This window comes from Anopheles bellator, chromosome 2, assembly GCF_943735745.2.
Source record: "Anopheles bellator chromosome 2, idAnoBellAS_SP24_06.2, whole genome shotgun sequence".
NCBI lineage: Eukaryota > Metazoa > Arthropoda > Insecta > Diptera > Culicidae > Anopheles > Anopheles bellator.
Window position 1 is genome coordinate 73,899,512 of NC_071286.1, and position 20,812 is coordinate 73,920,323.

General features: G+C 53.2%; 1 protein-coding gene across 1 annotated transcript in view; it reads left to right on the forward strand.

The window, feature by feature from the left end:
• The window catches only part of LOC131208033 (laminin subunit alpha-1), a 72,003-nt gene extending 52,157 nt beyond the window's left edge, over nucleotides 1-19,846 (forward strand). Inside the window, exons 9-20 of the mRNA XM_058200675.1 lie at nucleotides 11,889-12,179; nucleotides 12,242-13,310; nucleotides 13,375-13,633; nucleotides 13,699-14,089; nucleotides 14,149-15,836; nucleotides 15,905-16,657; nucleotides 16,717-17,784; nucleotides 18,435-18,596; nucleotides 18,666-19,116; nucleotides 19,185-19,321; nucleotides 19,398-19,629; nucleotides 19,701-19,846. Of these exons, the coding sequence (XP_058056658.1) occupies nucleotides 11,889-12,179; nucleotides 12,242-13,310; nucleotides 13,375-13,633; nucleotides 13,699-14,089; nucleotides 14,149-15,836; nucleotides 15,905-16,657; nucleotides 16,717-17,784; nucleotides 18,435-18,596; nucleotides 18,666-19,116; nucleotides 19,185-19,321; nucleotides 19,398-19,629; nucleotides 19,701-19,846 (6,647 nt within the window). The remainder of the gene's footprint in view (nucleotides 1-11,888; nucleotides 12,180-12,241; nucleotides 13,311-13,374; nucleotides 13,634-13,698; nucleotides 14,090-14,148; nucleotides 15,837-15,904; nucleotides 16,658-16,716; nucleotides 17,785-18,434; nucleotides 18,597-18,665; nucleotides 19,117-19,184; nucleotides 19,322-19,397; nucleotides 19,630-19,700) is intronic.
• The last annotated feature ends 966 nt before the right edge of the window (nucleotides 19,847-20,812 follow it).

Consider the following 20,812-nt stretch of genomic DNA (forward strand, 5'->3'; position numbering starts at 1 on the left):
GGTGGAAAAAGTATGATAACCACCGCTGGTCAACGAGAGGCACCGACACCGGGGTCGAAGAATTCACTTAAAAATCTCATCAACTCCGGTCCGGTCACCGGCCGGAGCCTCCTTCCAGGAGAGCGTGGTCTCGGTCCCAGCCAAAGGCTCCTTTCACTTTGGGCTCCGAGGGCTCCAGTGGGCAGCGAATGATTGATACTTTAACCAATTGCTCCTGACAGCGCACTGCAACTGCACAGCGCGAAGATGCTGCGCTCGGCGCGCTCTCCGCGCTGTTCCCACGTGCTGTTCCCAGCGCGCAGGCGGAACGTGTTGGCCGGCGCCCCGAAGTGGGAAGCAACGGGGCGGGAGTCACTTCAAACGCGGAGGGGAAGCGACAGCATAATCATGGCGACGGGACGGGGATGCGAACCTATCCTCAATCTTTGTCAGATTTGTTCAACATCAGAAAAGTCTGATCGAATCTGTCAGATAACTCAAAACACCGCACCGCGATGGGTGCGTGGTCCGTGGATCATTCTTCGGCGCTCTTTTTCGGGCCAGGGGCCAAAACTTTTCGTTTGATGCAACATCGGGTCGGGTCGGGTTTGGGTGGCGTGGGGTTTGGGGGTCCCCCGAGAGTGGGGGGTTCGGCTGCGTTTTGGCTGCTCAAATCGCTGCAAATTAACTTTTGACTCGGTGAAGCCATAACTTAGCGATGTTTATAGCGTCCCGTGCGCTTTTGGAGGCGACGCTTTCGTGACACTTCGCGAGGGAGTTAGAGACGGGCCAGGGCTTTGGCCGATCTGGCGTCTATCACGTCTGATCGCGCGACGCTGTCGTTGGCCAGTGTTCGCTGGAACTGCTCCACAGTTATCGTCGCTTGCACTTCATCTGCAGCATTCGAGGCCGGTAATGGATGCCCTCCGGCGGGACAAACTTTGGCGGGAGAGTTGATAATTTAATAACCAGACTTTTTGGGGGAAGCGTTTCTCGCGAAGCGGTTACGTGAAGTGGCTATATGTTGCAATGTTTATTACTCCCAGACAAGGATGAAGCCGGACCAGGCATGATCGTGATCTTGGAGTTTTATATTTTTTTCTTAGTTGTTTGAAATAAAGCTCATTTTGAATGACGAAATGGTTGTAATTGAAGTGTAGACCTCGGTGACACGACGAAGGAAGAACTCAGAATGATTTGGCCTTGGCGGATTCGTATTATCTCCTACGTTTGTCGGCATATTCTACTAACATAACTAATGGCTATAAGTAAAGGTGTCCTGTGTCGAATCGGACAACGAAACAAAAGTAAATGTTAACTTCAAGCAACTTTCCGACCATGAATTTTACACAGCATTCGATCACGCTAAACTTAGCGATCTATTTGGCATCAAAAGGTTGTCGCTGAAATTCACCAAAAATATATTGTTTGACTGACCCTGTTTAGAGTGGCCTAAAATGTGACCAGTCCATGAATTTACGATCTCAATTCAACAATTGAATGCTTGCTCTGAGCTTTTCTTTGGCTTGAAGTTTGACTGTTGGATTGTGCCTGTGTTCCTTTGCCATGCCTGAGATTGCCCGCAGATTAGGACGATAGAGCGGCACTTCACTTCTCACAAGTGGACTGTATCGATCGACGAGCGTAACGTATCCCGGATCGTGTCAACTATCAATACAGTTTAGACTTTATTCCCCTGTTTCGTGCTTTCCGTTGCCGTTTTGCAATCCGTTTCACATTTCCTACTTCACGATACTATCGACAGGAATCGTGCCAGCAGCTGACTGACGCGGTTCTCATCGCGCTCTAACAGAGCAGAAGTGATAGTTGTAGTTCCGCTGGGTTTCGTATTTTGCATAGCGCCGTGGCCTCGCTAACATGCCGTGCACGGTGAACATTTTTCTTGCGCCCAGACCATGTCCTACTTTGGCTGGACCTTTCTTAACATCGGAACTGTGGAGAGTTTTCCGGGGGGGGCCCTACCTACTGCCTGCCTGAATGACACTCAATTAGCGACTTCGACATACCCCGTCGGAGGGCACAAGGGTTTGTGGGTGCAGCGACAATGGCCCTTTCCTGGCCCAGAGCCAAGATCGCTGGAAACGGACACCGCACAATGGAGGGTCATTCTTCACAACACGCGTGTGAGGTTTAACGGAACCGGGTTGACTCGCAGAGTGTGTAACGAGAGCTCGGAAATAATCAAATAAACATGTCACTTGCCACACAGGAACCTTCTTTTCTATGTTGGCCTGCGAGATGAAGTTGATTTCTCGCTTCGCGTTGCTCATGAATGAACCTGGGCGTAGTGCCGTGACCCTGCGCCTTCCGAAAAGGGCCTTGTTTTGGAGTTATCAAAAAACCCGTCCCAATCCGTTGCTAGCCACCGGCCGTGTCAGGACGGATCGCCGGTGAATGAATGAGGTACGCCCCGATCGTGGCCGGCGTGATGAGCTGGAAACTGGTTTTGCTGGTCTTCCGGTACATGCAGCTATCTACTCTGCAACTCCCGCGCATTCCGAGAAGGAGGTCCCTCCGGTAGGCCTTCTCGCGCGTCTATTTGCATAGCGTAAATAGCTTGCGGGAGAATGCGTTTCTTTCATACCGTGCCGGTAACGAGCCGGACATGATCGAGGGTTCACCGGAGGCTGGGCGGGAAAAAATGTCTCAGAGGTTAACCGAAAAGGGGGCCAATCTTTTACAAAGGTCACCGGTGGAACGACTTTTGCTCGTGTCCGCGCCATCGAGGCGTAATACTTCTTCCCGGGCCCCATAACGTAAGAGAAACATTATAATCCGAAAAATTATGGACACTGTGGACAGAGCGAAAGTTTGTTCCATTCAAGGAAAGTAGTAATTGGACACCGGGGGCGGGCCGATTAGGAGCTGGTCTGGATCTAGATGGATCCAGGAAACGGCCAGCAAGGCATGAATGAAATGAGTGCAAAAAAAATCCTGCTCGATCGACCACTGGCTTAAGGATAATTGCATTCAGATGGCAGGCCGTGTGACCCGACATTCGACGCGACAGACAGATTAGTGGCCACATATCCGAGAGTGGCCCTCAGAATGGCCACTCTCTCAAGACTCGAGACTGCGTTGCGATTCCGCCAACAATCCGTCTGGCGCGGGGTAGATTAATTGAAAATACATTTCCCATTTACTTTGTTCCTTTTTTATTGCGGCGCGACCAAAAGTGCAGCCTCGACGCAAACTCGACACTGAAGTGGTCCGGCCCTTCCATTCGGCGGTTTCCGGACGGATAAGACCGTCTTCATTGTACGCGTCAGCGGCGGATTAATTCGATCGTTATGATGTCACTCGATCGTCTCTCCTATCGAAGAGTGTCCCCCTTTAACAGCGAAGGAACCGGTGCTTTGTGGGCAGCCGACTTAAGAGTGTGGACCCTCGACGAAAGAAACCTCGCAATCGGAATTGCGCAACGGACTGTCTCGAATCGCGCTGCAGCAACGCGGGGTTTGCAATTCCAAAACCGCGGACCGCTTTTCAGGTCCTGGGCGTGCGGATCGCCCCAAGGCAAGGCAACCGAATACTTTCAACGGTCAGCGTGCCTTCTGTGCCCGACTAGAACTCGCCCTAGAATCGCTCCGTCGGTCCGAAATGTATCAAATTCGTTTCATAACTGGTGCGGCGCTGGGTTGAGGCCGAGGGCCGTAAACGGGGCTAACGAAATCATGCTACGATAAGATCTGGCGGCCGCGTGCGCTGAAGGTCAGCGTCAGCGATCGCAAGCCGCCCGATGCCCGATGACCTCATAGTTTTGGTCGTTCGCGCCGCAGCACGATGTTGTTTCCGTGAATTCCGGCAACCGGTTACTCGGTACCGAATTTGGTAACGCAACGCCGTCGTTCGAATTCGGAGGATCTCGCTTCCTCACTCGGGTCGGGCTGGGGCCTCTTACGCATACGCACCGCGAAACCATTCATCTTCCAGCCAAATTCAACGATCACGATCAGCCGGGCTTCGGGGTGGGGAGGGAGTTGGTTCTTTAATTATAAAATATTTCCCATTCTTTGATGCGGGGATGTAGATTCTTTTTATTGGCCATTGGGATTTGTAGAAAAGATTTCGACTCTCTCATCAAAGCGCCGGCGTGGTTCACGTCGTCCCTCGTCTCGTGGGCCTAGGGTCTAGGAAATGGCCAGAAGATCGGCGCCGGACAGTCCGAGACCGAGACGCGCTGACCTCTCTCTCTCTTCCCGAGCGCCGACGAAAAAAAAAACGCAAACGGCAAAGTTGGCCGGCAGGGTGCAAAAACATAAACACATATTCAAAAGCAGGCCAGCGGCCAGGCGACACGGCCCGAGCATCCTCTGTGTTTGTGATGCTCAGAATCACACTCACTGGCGCACCGAGACCGAGCTAGACAAGTGGACCGGCAAAAAAAAAAAAAACGAAACCGCGTAGCTTCACGTTTCATTTCGCGAAATAATCATGCGCCAGACGGTGGCCGCAATCGCTCGGCTCAACCATAAACCCATCAAATGACGACGACGTGCGAAGGGAAGGGATATCGGACGCTGGGGGACACATTTTTTTGCACCTCCGGCACTTAAATTACGGGCGGGTGTGTCTATGGATTTATGTCGACAAACCCGTAATGGCTGCCGCACGCGTTAGCGTTTCAGTTTTACGCGTTTGCGTAGGTTGTTAAAAATGTTTGACTTTACTCTTCAGGAATCCCGTTTGGGGGTGGCCCCGAACGCGGACGGAAACGATGCCGGCTTCGGCTGGCTGGCGTTTGAAGGACTCTCGCACGGCTCGCGCGAATGAATGAAGTGTTGCGCTGAATGAGGCGAACTTTCATTGAGAACCCCGGTCCGGTCCAGTGTTTTACAAACAAAATTGTGCAAGCCCTTCGCGCTGGCAATCCGGTTAAATTCGTTATCTCGCTTGCTGTGGCCGATTAAAAATCCCGTTCCGTGCCCGCTATCAATGTAAAGGTTGCGTATGGCTCCTCTAGGGGTTGGCAGGCAGACTGACGACGAGTTGTGTAAACAATTCCCGCGATGCTGCGATGGGTTATCGTTACACCCAGAACGGTGAGGCAACTCCCTCTGCTGAGGCCACGCTAATGAGCGCTCGACGTCGGCGGCGGGACGGAAGTTTTTGCTTTCAACATCCTTCCATCCGTGAGCATACAGTGTGCAAACAATCGAAGCTGAACTCCCCGCTCCGGAGTTCTATTTTAAAAAGTCACAATTTTTCTGGGGAAGTTTCCCATACCTTCCGTTTAAGATTAACTGCGCGCCTGTGGTGATCGCAAAATTACAAGCCGAACGATCGATTCAGCGATCGTTGCGACATTGTATCACAAAGCGAGCCTCGTTGCAGCATCAACGAGGATGCGGAGCTAGGGGCCAGGGTTCTCTGCGTCCCTCGAAGGGTCGCCGCCATCGATCGCACTGATGCATCGGATCTGATTGGCAACAAGTCATCGCTGATCTCGCTGTTCGACCGATCTATCCTCTCTCCTAGCCCAAACACAACTCCAGGGACCCCCGGGGGGATTGCCAAGTACCGCAACCTGAGACCAACCAGCAGTGCCTTCGGGTACTTCGGGCACTGATCACGTGGCCGCACTGGTCCGGCCACCATAACACGATTAGCTCGCGGATTAATATTTTCGCGATTTGCATCCGAACGATGCTCCCCGTACCGATGGCGGCTAGCACGGATCGCCTGCAGTTCGCGGAAGCGAAGTTGGCGAAGCAGGCAGGTCGACGACAGCGGGCTCGCGATGGCGTTTCCTCGGTAATTGCTCAATTTTCACTGCAACACGACCGGGTCTGGGAGTCGCCCGGGATGGCCATTTCACTTCGCCCGCACTGGCCGGCGGCGGCGGCTTCGAACCCGTGGCCGACTGCCCGGGAATGTAAGCGGATCCGGTGCGGTTCGGGCAAATCGTAACAAATCGTAACCGGGAAAGGGAACGCGCCAGCGCAGACATTATACCGAGAACCGGCCCGTGATACGGGGACGCCGGGGATCTAAGGTCCAGAACGAGCTGGTTCTCGCGCCGAACAAGTTCCACCGATGGGAAGATCGCGGACTTTTTTTTCCATTCCCTCCGACAGCTCTCCGTTACATGTCCCATTTGTGCCCTTCGCGAGGTTAGGCCCTATGTTAGATGAAGTTTACCAAAACAAGTAATTCGATAGCGCGCGGTGTTCCCCGGTCGGTGGATTCTGGGTCGAAGGGGTTGTCCCGTTGCCAGAGTTTCCCGGATCGTACGGCACCGCGCGCGCTGCGTCGCAACAAATGAGAGAGTCACGCTTGCAGAACATCACTCGTAAAACACGTAGCCGACCTCTTCCACATTCCGGCCAGAAAGCGGGGGGGGCCCTGTGAGCAAATAACAACCCTCCGCCGAGGAGTGCTGTTAGTTGTCGATAAATCATGCATCATGCCCTGTGGAAAGTCAGCGAGAGAAAGACACGATTCCTCGAGGGTCCCGTGGAACCCGGGAGTGTGGCCGGAAGACCGATCGGACGTAAAAGTTTTACAATCGACCGAGGTTTTTGTGGCGACAAACCTATCTAGCTCCGGCTTTCTGTCCCTTTCCCGGGTGTAACGCGGAGTGACTGACTAATTAACTGAAGCTTGTAGCTTGGTTCGGGTTGCTCGAATTTCGGGTACCACGGCGATCGAAACGATCGCAACGATCCGGGTTGATAGGGACGATGATTGTTTATGGTCTAGGTTGGTGTGGCGTTCAATTTCGAGTCCATCGCCAAATGGGCGGGGAGAGAAAAGCCAACACCGGTGAGTGAGTTGTTAAGTGACCGTGTGTTGTTTTGTGATGCCCTCTGATTTGGACGATTTCCACGAATGTGGGCCGATGATACGAAGGGAACTGATAAGATTCGTTTCAGTTTTCTTTAATTTTACCGAGCTCCAGTAGATGACTAGGCTAGATGAGAGATCTTATGGAATTCTTATCTTTAATCTTATGGATATCTTATCTTTTTCTTTCGTTCTTTTGCATGATTTGGCTTCCGCCTTGTGGTAAAACATTATTTTAAAATTACTTTAATCGACCATAAAATAAAATATACAGTTTCATGTACACAGTACATCATGTTGAGTGCACAAATGTAATGATGATGATGATAATAAGGCTCCGTTTTAAAAGACAAAAATATAAATTTAGTTACAAACTTCAAGACATGCACGTAGGAGTCAAACACTTGACTGTAAAGCAAACTTAAAAGAATTAGAAAGACATTCCCATTAGTGATGTTTTCTAATTCTCATAAACTGTTCATCAAAATATTTATTAACTGTTACTCCTGTTGCTGTAGTTATGTTCACGTCGCTGATCGCCTGGTATTTCATTTGAAGCTTTTCTAATGGTGGTTAGAGACCCTTTCAAATGTTACATTCCCGCAATTTGTATTATTTTTGACGCATTTTAAGGAAGAAAATTAATTAAGGTGAAGGTATTGAGCAAGAAAATGCTGCCTTCTCCAGTGGATGGACCAGTCGGCATCACATTACAAGAGACGACTGGAAGCCGGCGGCGCTTTACCTCCAATCAAATCAGACTCCCGATTCCGGTGTGTGATCAAAAAGGTGACGAAATACGCAAACATAAATAGCCTTCAAAAAAACACCACAACTGACGTTCTCTGATTGGATTGGTGATCCAAAAAAGGAAAACCACAACAAACCAATACGAAAGTGTCACAGCACAACGGGAAAGGTTCCACATTGCAGCACGTGGTGTTCATTAGGACAAGCATTAAAAACTCATTTCGGGCTTTCGGAACCCCCCACCGGGAGTGAACAACATGACACGCCACTGAGGTGACTGGGGGGCGATAATTAAATGTGAGGCGCTTGGCTTGGCGAACAAATTTGGGTTCCGCGAAGAGAGGCTCCGAGACGCCAGACTCCGATGGCCAAGACGACGACGACAGCCCATAACAAACAAGCTCCCATAAAAACCGGGAACAAACGGTCGAGGATCGTAAACAGGGCGATCGTCAAGCAAACGGTGGCCGGGCTGCGTTTGAAGTCCTGGCGGCCAAGAGAGAGAGAGAGGTCGGTGAAAAATCACGCGAGGGCCCGTCGGGGACCCCCTCCAAACAGATGTTCCTGATGTTCTGACATCAATCAAAGCGAACGATGGTGGTTGTATCGGTTCAACCTGTTACGTCTCGGTCACTCGGGCGAAGAAACCACAGCGAAACGCAAACAAATGCGACAGACGGATCGCAGCAGTCGTCTGCGTTCCCCCCAGGTGCCCCAGATCCGTCCAAGACGGCCAGTGTCCAATGTGACTGCACGGCCGCGATGCTGCCGCGAATGCTCCGTTTGATGAGTTGGGAAAATAAAAAGAAAAACGAATGGGATCGACGGGGATGATGCTCGGCGCTGCGTTCGTCTGGTGCAGTCTACGCCAGGGGAGATATTTATAGGATTTGGAGATTTGCTCTGGTCTCGACACCTCTCGCGACTCGTGCCTGAAAGAGGGCCAACGGCCAACGGCTGCACAGGCACGCATATGACTGATTAATAGACGACGGTGCCACTACCGGTTCCGTGGTGGACTCTCCTGCGCAAGGCTACTTCAGACGGCGGCGGATCACCCGACCGCCATTAGCCGAAAGTCGATAAATTATGACGATCGTTATCGGGGCCCGGGATTGTCGGCGAGTCCGCGCCGGGATCGTGCCACGCCACGGAAAATGGACTGTAAATTGCATTTATCACACCTCCCGCGCCCCGGCCACGTGCCCGTGTTTGGTTGTTTTAGCGGGATTTAATCTGGCCCCGCCGGGACAATGTTTGGCTACGATTCGCGCTCTGTTTGTGTTGGCCGGATCGGAAGCCCGAGCCGATGTAAATTACTGCGCGGCTTAAGGAAGTCAATCTTCTTAGCAAGGCGGCTTAGCAGGGCGCAGACAGAGACAGATGCTCGCTCCAAAGGGACCTGGACCCTGTTGGTCCCCGACTTTTATTGATGCTTATTCGTTGTCGCACACTAATACCGTTTTGTCAGCAGGTCATCGGTGGGCCCATTTATTCTCACGTTGTACGATCGTTAGCGACTAATGTGCAGCGTAACGGATATGGTTTCGGGAGTCGCGTTCCAATCGGTTTCCTTCGCTCCATTAAATGGTAGCAGATAGTTCCGCCCGCCTGGTTCTAATGTGAAAATGATATCACACTTGAAATTTGATGATCTCACGCGCGTAGCCAATTTGGGGATCTATTTTTAAATGCGGTATGCGTAAACGCTCATTAAATCGCCACTCCAAATATCCGTCAACAATTCAAGTCGAAAGTGAAACAAAGACTAATCGTCCTGGTTGGGGGGCCGAAGATCCAACGCCTGTGGCTGATCTGCCAGAAACGTGGGGTGATTCAATCTAACGAGGATCTAATCCCGAGGGTGGAGTGTCGGAAAAAGGATACCTCTCCATCGTTGCCTCGCTGTGGGTGTAAGCAAACATTTCCCAGGTCTGGCCGTTGGCCGTGTTCGCTGCTCGGAACCTGGTAGCTCGGTTTTGTGGGTGGACGATTCGATATCAAAACCCTTCCGTTGGTCGAACCGAAACATTGCTAAACCTTTTTTCGCACTACAGCGCGCCACTCCTTCCCATTATGTTTACGGATCTGGTTAGACTAATCGTTTAATTATCGGCCTCCGGCTACCGCCACACCGATCATTTTCCGACCGGGAACCCCCCGTGCCCATTGGCCGGGGGCTAAACTACCTCGATTCGATCCGAGGCCGGGGAACATTTTCACAGCATGAATATTTACTTTACGGTGTGCTACCTGGATTTATGTTTCTTGCGCTGTTCGCTGTTCGCGGCCCACCACAAAACATACGGGCGGATCGGTTAGCGGCTAGCGAAATAACATCGCCGGCGTTACATTACTCATAATGTGTGGCCTGGTCTGGTGGGTGCGCGCATAAGTAGTTTTGCGTGTACCTTGTGCCGCTGAGACCGTGGCATGTTACAAGGGTTTCTCCTAGCCTCACTAATTACCGGAGGAACCGTTCGACTGGCCACTGCCGGACCGACAGCCAACTAGTCAGCCGCGCACAGGCTTTATGGTTATTGGTGGAACTGAGCTGGACGAAGAATGTTCTGCAGCCGACGAGAGATGAAAGTGATAAACATGCGTTTCCCACGAAACCCACGTTGCAACCGTTACTCAGCGTGAGCCATTTTATTTTCTCAAGAAATAAGCACGCTTGTTTCGACGAGTAATCGAATTAATCCCGGTACTACGTTGAGTCGTTGAGTTTTGCTAGACAGGAACGTCATGTTTAGGTATTAGGACTTTGAATTAACCCTGGCGGTTTTCATTCGACAATTATGGCCTCTCATATTTCACATAACTCTTGGATTTCGTGTCAAAAGAGCTCCTCTTCTTAAGAAGCAATCAGAGACCCATTTTTCAATACTTTTATAAGAAATGAACCGCTGTGCTGCCAAATCGTTACTAGTTATTCGTCGTTACCAACGGAACAAGTACTAGTCCGAAGAAACAATTGCTGGTAAATACGACATTGTCGAGATAGGTTTTGACCGGTTTTGTGGTGTGTGTTCGAGCTTTTTCATGTTGAAAAATTAGTTTATCATGTCTTTTATCCCATTCTTGTCGCTTATCCCATGAGTTGTCGATGGCCTTGTCTATCAATATTTTCATTAGGGTTTAGCTCATAGTAAACCACACGTTTCATATCTCACCATATGCACAGCCAAACTATTTGAATACTTCGCTTTGGTTGCGATGGACTTGGTTCGCTAAGCTGTACCCAGACGTTTTTGCGTTTAGGTTTCTCGTAGTAAGTCCACTTTTCATCACCAGTTACGATTCAGTTTACAAGAACTTCTTTCGTTTCTTCATCTTAAAAATCCATTAAATTACCATTACTTCAAACCTCATGAATTAATTCAAAGCCCTAATAGACATCAACATTTACCGAATGAGGACTTTCATTCAAATATTTACTCTTGCGGAACTTACCACACTTCCTGTACTAAGTTCCACTTTCATTATGCCTCAATCGGGGCGAAAATCAACAGTTCATATCACTGATCGCCCAAATATTGGATTTGCTGATCGGACGCTGGACGCTTGTAAATCATTCTGATTTATGGCATAATGGGATTTTGTCAAAAAGGTGAATCTTTAAAAGAACCCAGGCACCGGAGAGAGTGGCCATGCGTCAAGATTTATGTGAAAATTGCGGTGCAGTGTCCACGACCGACCGAGGGACCGCGTATCATGATGATCTACCTCTCGTATCAGCGCCCGAAAGGATGGCGAAACTTTGTTTTTTCTGACATTCTCGTTATTCTTTTCCCCCGAAAGAAGAGAAAGAGAGCGTTTACCGGGCGATGGGTGAGATTACTTTCGAAGGGTCGCGCCGGGTCGTGATTCGGACAGGGAATCTCTGGAACCTACCCGCTCCTGGACCGCGCCGCCGGGGTCCTCTCAAGTGCGGTAGCAGGCGCGCGGTCCGGAATTAGCGTGGCCGATATTTTTGGCATGTCCGCGCGGCCCGGCGAGACTTATTTGGTGTTCGTGCGCCCGATCGTGAGTGAACGAGCCGCGAGATAGGAATGCCTGTCGATTGGCGTCCGATTGAGGCCATTTCTTTGGCCGCAACTCACAATCGATCTTCATCAGCGCCGACGAGCGGTGCGTGCGATCTCATGTGGCGATCGTGATTCATCGTCGATGCCAGACCGGACTCGATTTGCCTTCGATCGGCAGCTATATCGAGTAATTTCCCGATCAATTCCCAACTCGTGGCGGTGTGTTGTAACTGGAGCCGTGCCACTTGAGCTGGGTTTTGAGGTTTTCCACCACCCGTTTCTCAACTCATCTCGCCCGATCTGCTGTGTGTTTTGTAACAGGTTGTAACTGCCACCCGAAGGGCTCGCACGGACCGGCCTGCAGTCATCGGACGGGCCAGTGCCAGTGCCGGCCGAACATTGATGGACGCCAGTGTAACCTGTGCCGGAAGGGCCACTGGAACCTGGACAGTGGCGAGGGCTGTGTGGCGTGCTCGTGCGACGCGAACGGCAGTGAGCTGGAGGGCTGCGACGTCTACACGGGGCAGTGCTTCTGCAAGACCGGCGTCGAGGGTATCGGCTGCGATCGCTGCCAGACCGGCTACTACGGATTCAGCGGGCAGGGCTGCAAGCGTAAGTCTTTCCGTGGTCTCCCTACTGGTCTCCTGTCACCTGACTCCTTCCTCCATCCTCAGGCTGCGAGCAGTGCGCTAGTCCAGCGTACGTTTGCGATCCGGACACGGGCCGATGCGTCTGCCCGGCGAACAGTCACGGGAGTGAGTGTCGATCGTGTATCGCCAACACGTGGGGCAACGAGTTCCAGCGGGGTTGCCGGCAATGCGCCTGCGATATCGTCGGTTCGATTGGCCAGTCGTGCGATAAGCAGGATGGTCAGTGTAGCTGCAAGGAAGGCTACACCGGGCGGCAGTGTACCGAGTGCGCCGAAGGATACTACGGATATCCGGCCTGCCGGCGGTGTGGCTGCGACGAGCGTGGAACCATCGCGAACGGGACGACGTATCCTTGCGATCGGAACGGTCAGTGCGCCTGCAAGGAGCTGGTGTACGGTGCGAAGTGTGACCTGTGCCGGCAGGGCACGTTCGGGCTGGTGGCGCTCAATCCGGAAGGCTGCACGCGTTGCTTCTGCTTCGGGCGGGCCACGGAGTGTGCCCTTGGGGAGCACTCGTGGGGTCAGATTCGGCTGAAGGGCTCCCGCAACCTGAGCGTCGAGTATCGTCCGGAAGACGAGCGGCCGGCCAGTGACGTCCAAAATCTGGTGGACTATCTGGTGTTCGTGGAGCTCGGGCAGACGAGCCGGGAGGGTGCCAACATTACCAACATGAACAACCTGGACCTGATCCCGGGCACGACCGGCAACGTGTCGATCCTGGCGCACAGTGCCTTCCGGTATCCGCTGTACTTTCAGCTTCCTGCGCCATTTCTGGGCGATCGGACCAGTAGCTACGGAGGGTTGCTGAATTTCACGCTCGTCACGGGAGGTGCCACCGTCGCCATTGCCGATCCTTCGTTGCGTCAGTTCCCGCTGGTGCAGCTACATACGCACGAGAACCTGGTGTTGGATTTCTACGAGGAACCGGTCCGCTCGTCGGACCACGATCTGTACTCGGTACGCCTGTTTGGGAGTTGGTGGCGGAATCACTACGATGGATCCCGGGCGAACCGGACGATCCTTATGACGGCCCTGCAGAACGTACGGCACGTGTTTGTGCGTGCCACCGCCACGGTCGACTTCCAGCAAGTGGTGTAAGTTGGGCCACGTCTCTGAAGGACTTCAGCTATCGCTTTAACGCTTCCTTTCCCTCGGCAGACTCACAAACGTATCGCTCGACGCAGGGATATTTGTGGCCGGCGCAGAAAATAATCACGCCTACAGTGTGGAGCAGTGTTCCTGCGGGGCCAAGTTTAGCGGGTTGTCCTGTCAGAACCCAGGCCGGGGGCACTATCGGCACCGGTTGCCGATCGTGGATCTCGAGTGGGCCACGGTAGACGATATGATCGGCCAGGTGCTCCCGTGCGGATGTAACGGTCGGAGCGAGGAGTGCGATCCGGAAACGGGCGTCTGTCTGGTGAGTCGTAAGGGTCAGCAGCAGGATCTTCGTGCTCTAATGCTTCTCGTGTTCTGTTCCCACAGAACTGTCGCAACAACACCGGTGGTGAGCACTGTGAACGCTGTGCGGAAGGATTCTACGGTGATCCGAACGTAGGCCAGTGTTCTGCGTGTCCGTGTCCGGAGACGAGGAAAAACTTTGCCCGAGGCTGTACGGTGCGGGGTAGCGATGTGCACTGTGTGTGCAAACCGGGCTACACCGGGGCACTGTGTGATAGTTGTATGCGGGGATACTTTGGCCAACCCCACCTGGATCAGGGCCACTGTGAGGGATGCGAGTGTAACCGCGAGGGCAGCATGTCGGATGAGTGTGATCGGCAGACGGGCGAGTGTCACTGTCGGCCGGGGGTGATCGGCCGGCGGTGTGATCGGTGCGAGCTGCCGAAGCACATCGTCAAGGATTACCGCTGCAAAGGTGAGTCCTTCCGCTGACAGTGTGGAGCGATTTAAATAACGTTTGCTTTCCACTTCCAGTCTGCGATAACTGCACCGTGACGCTGATGGACGACTTCGAGATCCTGTCGAGCCGGCTGGACGAAGAAACGGCACACATCGATCGGCACGGCATACCCGCCCCGTGGGTGGAACTGACCAAATACGAAACGCGAACCCGCCAGATGGCGGATCGGGTAGCTCGCCTGTTACAGGCGGAAGACACGATCAAACAGTTCACGGTGGATTTTGCGGAACCTCTCAAACGGAACGCAACCCGTCTGGGTAAACGGCTCATGAAGTTGGACAACCGTGCCACGAACCGAGCGGGTGAGCTGGTGAAGTGTACCGAGCGGGTGAACGAGCTGGCCGACGAGATCGGGACGATCGACCGGGAGCTACGGGCAGCGATCCTTACGCTCCAGAACTACGGTGTCGGAGATCACCACATCAAGCTGCCACTCGCCGTGCGGGAAGCGAACGATCTGTTGGCCAACATTCGCGAACGCTTCGAGGGGATAGAGTTCGACGACGGGGTGGGCAAGTGTGCCCAGCACCAGTTCGATCTCTGGTCGAACGTATCCCGAGTGGTCGATCGTCAGGCTGCCCGACTGGATGATGTGAAGTTCGAAATCGAGCAACTCCACTTGAAGGCGGGCCATCTGCAGAACTACACGGTGCACGTGTTCCGTGGCGTACAGGAAACGGAAGTGTATCAGACCACGAACCAGAAGCACCTGGAACGGGTACGGGACGCGTACGGTGGAGCGCTAGAGAGCGAGCGTGAGGTGAAGCAGTTGCTCGACACCAACATTCTGGCCGGAACGGCCGTCAACCTGGAGCAGCTGGACGACAACTACGGTCAGCTGGCACAGGATAATGGCACCTTGGCCGCACTGGTGGAGCTCCTGAACGAATCGACCGAAGATTTAACGCGCGAGAAAAATATCCTGCTCGAAACGCGTATCCCACAGGCGGTCCGACACGCCGAGCAGCTCAAGACGAAAGCGGATCACTTCCGGCACAAGTTCCAGTCGACGGAGGACGCCTCGGCAAAGGCGATGGAAGCGAGCCAAGCGTACGAGAACATTATCGGTGCGATTGTGGCGGCCCAGGAGAGTGCGGACAATGCGACGAACATGGTCGAGAAGGCGGACCAGTTGATACATCCGCTGCACGACGTGACGATTACGGACCAGAGTGAGCGGGCACTCGAGGTGTCGACGAACCTGACGACGCGCGCGACGAAGGAGCTGGCCAAGGCGACGGCCCTGAACGAGACGATGATCCAGAAGGAAAAGAGCGTCCAGAGCCTGAAGGACCAGATCTGGCAGACAGCCATCAAGAACAACAATCTGATGGACGAGGTGGGCAAGGTGGAGCGTGGCGCAACGATGAAAACAGTCCAGGCGGACCTCGATCGGTCCAGCATCGTGTCGGAGCAGATGAAGTTTGTGCGGCAGGATGCAATCAACCTGAACAGCGATGTGTACAAGCTGAAGCTGAAGTTGAAATCCCTCGAGCCGGAGTGGGACACCAAGTTTGGGTTGGCCGAGGAGAACGTTTCGCAAACGTTTGGGAACATTCGGAAGGCGAAGGACAAACTGAACGGTATCGAGGGGCTCGCCAAGACACAGGCGGAACGGTTCCGGACGTGGAACCGCACGTTTGCGGTGAATCTGCAGGATCTGCGTGATCGAATCGCCCGGTCCAAGCACGCGGCCGAGGGAGTAAGTTACAGAAGGTGCCCATGGAAACGCATTTTGGTTCTTACTGTCCGTTTTCCCCTACTTTTTAGATACGAGTTTCGATGGAATCGACGGCGGCCTGCATCCGATCGTACGCCCCGGCCAGCTTTGGACCATCGACCACCAACCGGATCGTGATGTCGATCGCACTGACCGATCCGAACGTACAGAGCACCCCGCTCGTCTACATCGAGGGCGACGAACGACGGTTCATAGCGCTCGAACTACGGCAGCGCAAGGTACGGCTACTCTGGAGCTTGGACGGCACCGTGACCGAGATGACGCACCCGCAGGAGATCGAAGTACGCGATCTGAAGAAGGATGACGCGTGGTACTTTATCGATGCCTCGCGAACGTTCAATCTCGGCACGCTAACCGTGCGCCGGATGCAGGACACCGGAGTCCTTACCGGTGGCCGAACCGAATCGAAGGCCAGTAGTCCTGCGGCGGCCACGCTCAACGTTGGGCCTAGCCACCGCGTCTGGGTTGGTGGCATTCCGGACGATCTGCGTGTTCCGGAACTCGAACCGGTCCAGGGACTCGGCGTGGCCGTTAGCCAGCTGTACGTCGACCAGCGACAGATCGGGCTGTGGCACTTTACCAGCACGAGCGGAACGTGTGCGGGCGCCATGTTGGGACCGCAGGAGGTCGCCAGTTCGACGGGCGAGCGGAACTTCAACGGCAACGGATATGCCGTCCTGCAGCGAGCGAGTCCCCAGCCACGGTTACAGTTTAGTTTGAGCCTAAGCTTCAAGACGCTCGACGAGGACGCACTCATCTTCCTGGCGCTGGATGAAGAGAATGTAAGGGAATGAAGGGAATGTACCAAAGGAACTGTGTCGGATAACGCTTTTTATTTTAGAACCGATCCGTATCCCTGACGCTGTACCAGGGCCGGCTGATGTTCCGGGTGGACTACGGTGATGATACGCGGCTTGAGATCAACACCACGAAACGTTACAACACGGGCTCGTGGGTTGTGGTCGAAGCTTCACGCCAGTTCCGCAAGTCCAGCACCGACGAAGGGGTGCTGAAGGTTAACAGTGAGCCCGTCATCCTGGGTTCACCCACCAAACCGATCGGCTCCGCGAAGTTGCCCGTCCTCAGTGATACCTACTACCTAGGAGGAGTACCGCCCGGTTTCAAGACGGGCACTACGAAGGCTCCCGGGGCCGATCATGCGTTCCTGGGCTGCGTGAAAGGCCTCCAGATCAGTGGCGTATCGTACGATCCGCTCGGCAGCACATCGCACTTCGGTATCGAAGCATCCTGCGACAGTACGATCACTAAGGCGGGCTTCTTCGGCAACGGGTACCTCGAGCTGCCCTCGTTTACGCTCAAGAAACGGTCCCACTTTGGGTTCGTGTTCCGTACGATGCAACCGGACTGTCTGCTGTTGCTGTCGGGTTATCCGAGTCGCATCAAGGACGATTACGATGCGAAGGACCGGCTCGGCAACTACTCCGTGTTCTTGTCCGAGGGTCGAGTGAACCTGTGGATGGATGGTGGATCCGGCCGGATTGAGCTCGTATCGAACGGAACGCTCAACGATGGGGAGTACCATGTGTTGGCGGTGGTGAAGCAAGGACGACACGTCGAGCTGCGGATCGATGATCAGCTGCAGATGGCCCGATCGCTACAACCGTCGCTCGTAACGATGCCCGGTGAATCGGGCGGACTGTTCATCGGCGGAGTACCGGATGATCCGGCGTTCGATACGCTCGCGAAAGTATTTGACGGTCTCGAGGGAACGGTGGCCAATCTGGTGTTCAACAATCGGACCGTCTCGTTCGGTCAGGCACTTAACTTCTCCAACGTGCAGATGGGCCGTACCGGGCCAGCGATGGGCAGCCAGGGTCTGTACACGGCGCTGATGAAAACCGAACCGATTGGGCGTAGTTTTAAGGCCGCACCGGAAGGTTGCTACAGGGTGAGTCAGGGAGCGGATTGCATAGCTCGAAGGGCTCTCAGTTGATAAGGTGTTTGGGGGATTTTTTAGTATAATGTTGTTTCATCTGCGCTTCCGTACACGAACATCGATTATTTAATCTTTTATTATTGATCATTCTCTCATCACTTTTCTCACTTCTAACCTTTCTGTACTTACAGCGTGTTGATTTATCTACTAACTCACAGGAGCAAGAGGGCGACTGTTAGCCACTAAAACACTTGTGCGTGGGGATCGTCTCAAGCGTAGTGTAGCCTAGATTCCTTTACTATTTTTATTTTTTATTGTGGTGTTTTCTGCATGATCGCATTGGTTCTTTCGGTTAATTATTTTACTTGGCACTCACGGTACAGTAGTTCGGGATTGCGATTAGCGTAACTTTCGGTGGCTACAGCCCCACCGGTAGCTTGGTTCTAACAACGGTCAGCTCGCAAACCATCGCCGCACACACTAACCCGGCCATTCACTTGTTCCGTTCCTGCACAAAAACTTTTGCACAAAACTAGCCGCTTGATTAGTTGTTGAAAACCATAAAGGGTAGAAGATCACTCACAAGGTAATTGTGCAGGACTCGCTCCCCGCGATTATTTGTTGCGTAAATGTTTCGATTTTCTTCGCTCCGTTCGGCACAGGTCGGCAGCTACTCGTACGAACCGAATGCGTTCAAGTACGGCGACAAACCGCAGAGCTACTCCGTGGTGATGGTCCCGGCGCGGAACATCTGGCAGCGCAACTTTCACATCGAGTTCGACTTCCGGACGTTCTATCCTAACGGGATCCTGTTCGTGGCGTTGGTAGGTTCCCTTTCCTTGTGATCCTCGTGACCCTTGTGAAGGACCCATCGTTTTCTTGCCTCATTGTAGGGTACCAAAGAGAAGGCGAAACACTTCATCATGCTCGCGCTGAAGGACGGTGTCCTGAGGCTGACGGTGCGGGGCCGCAAGCGCGAACATCTGCTGCTTCCGCCGAAGCTAAACGATGGCCAGTGGCACCACGTGACGCTGAGCAGCGTGAGGAAGAAAGCGACGCTGAGTGTCCAGATTGGCAGCAGCCACAGCTCGGCGCAGATCAAACTACCAAAGAAGCTGAACGCGGCCAACGCGCTCCACATCGGAGGGCTGCCGGACGAGGTGCCGATAATGCCGCGCGAACTGCAACCGAAGCCGGAGGAGTTTAAGGGATGTCTGCGGAAGTTTTCCATCAACAACAACACGCAGGATCTGGCTCGGCCCGGTCGCCACCTGAACGTGGGCCAGTGCTTTCCACGGATCGAGCAGGGTTCCTACTTCCCCGGCGATGCGTACGCCATCTATAGTGAGTTGGAATAGTGTTTGCTGCGGCAGCGAGGCAGTGAAAATAACGTAAACCCCGTTTCGTTGTAGAACGCAACTTCAACGTAGGCAAGTTTGTGGAGATCGAGCTCGAGGTGCGCACGTCGGAAACGAACGGTATCCTGATGAGTGTCGCTGACCAAATCAACGGATTCCCCGCGCTTTCGCTGGAGATCTCCAATGGCAATGTACGGAATGCTTTGAGCTAGAACTCCCGAACTGGACGTATCGTGATCGGAAAATCCTTTTTCTGTACCGTTTTAGATCATTCTCTCGGTGGACAACGGTGACGGTAATCCGACTCGCCTATCGACGACGCTACCATCGAAGTACACACTTTGCGACAATCGGTGGCACAACATCTCCGCTTTGTACGAGGAACACCAGATCGTGCTGCGGGTCGATGAGCACCCACCGTCGATACTGCTGCCCCACGGAACCTCTAGCTTCGGGCGGGTCAACACAAAGGCCCCACTATACATTGGTGGTCTACCCGGTAAGGATCTCCCGGTAGGGAAGCGATTCGAGCGAAACGAGATTGATTCGATTTGTCTTTTCGTTTCGTAGATGCCGCCTCCAGTGGGACGCTCTTGATGCGTGAAAACTTCAAGGGATGCATTCGGAACATCGTCATACGCAACGAGCGCAAAGATTGGACGGATATGGACGATCTGCACAACGTGCTTCTGAGCGAGTGCCTGGCAGTGAGCTAGGTCCGGGAGATCACTCGGTACACCTGTACATAGAACGGGATCGCGATGGTTAGAGATATGTGTAATACGCTTAAAGAGTTTCGTTTCGCGCGAGTTAAAAATGAGTTTCGCTGTCAGGCAAACGCCTGAAACTCTGGTCACGGCGACACTTAGAAGAAAGCCAATCTTCACCCGCCAACTCCCATCCACTGCCAGCGACTTCATCTAGACCCTTGGCGGGGTTTTTCTTGAGTGAAGCGTTTCGTAAACCAAATACAAGACTTCTCTCTCTCTCTCTCTCGATCGATCGAACGAACGAACGAACCCTTTCGCAATGCATTCTTTCCACTCCTTCAAACGCTCTCGCGAATGCTGCCAGAGGCTCCCGAAAGACGTGCCACCCGGCTTGGCGCTAATCTGCTGGCAATGTTTTGTACAAAAACCACCGATAAGAAGTTGTGCAGGACTCACCATCGCCCGATCGATGGTCACCATCCTGTTTGGGGAGAGTAAACCAGCTAATCCATACTACTAAAGTAGCAAATAAGATTGTGTGTTCAGAAAGGCGCGGAGACCCTAATTCCCGGGTGAGCGGTCGTTAGGTAGCGATCTTTCATTTCAACAACTAACTAGCCTAAGTAAAATGTCTAACTTATAGAGTTTACTATTTATTACGCCCAAAACCGAAGCGATTTGTGCGTGAGCGATCGACGGGCGAAGTTTAGCGGAGCGAACGCGAGTCTCTATTTATTCCACAGAGGGAGCGACCGTTCTACCGAGTGCTAGGTTAAGGACGTGCCTGCCAAGATGCCATAACGTATGGAGTAATAAAGTATTTAAATTAGGAAAAAGGGGAAGAAACTGGGAGGACCCTCGGAGGAGTAGTGCCGAGGATCCGAGGATCACAGGCTAACAAAGGTGGTGAACTCGCCGAAACTGAAGTCACCGGCAGTCACAAGTGCTAGGATTCGATGAGCTAGGAATGTA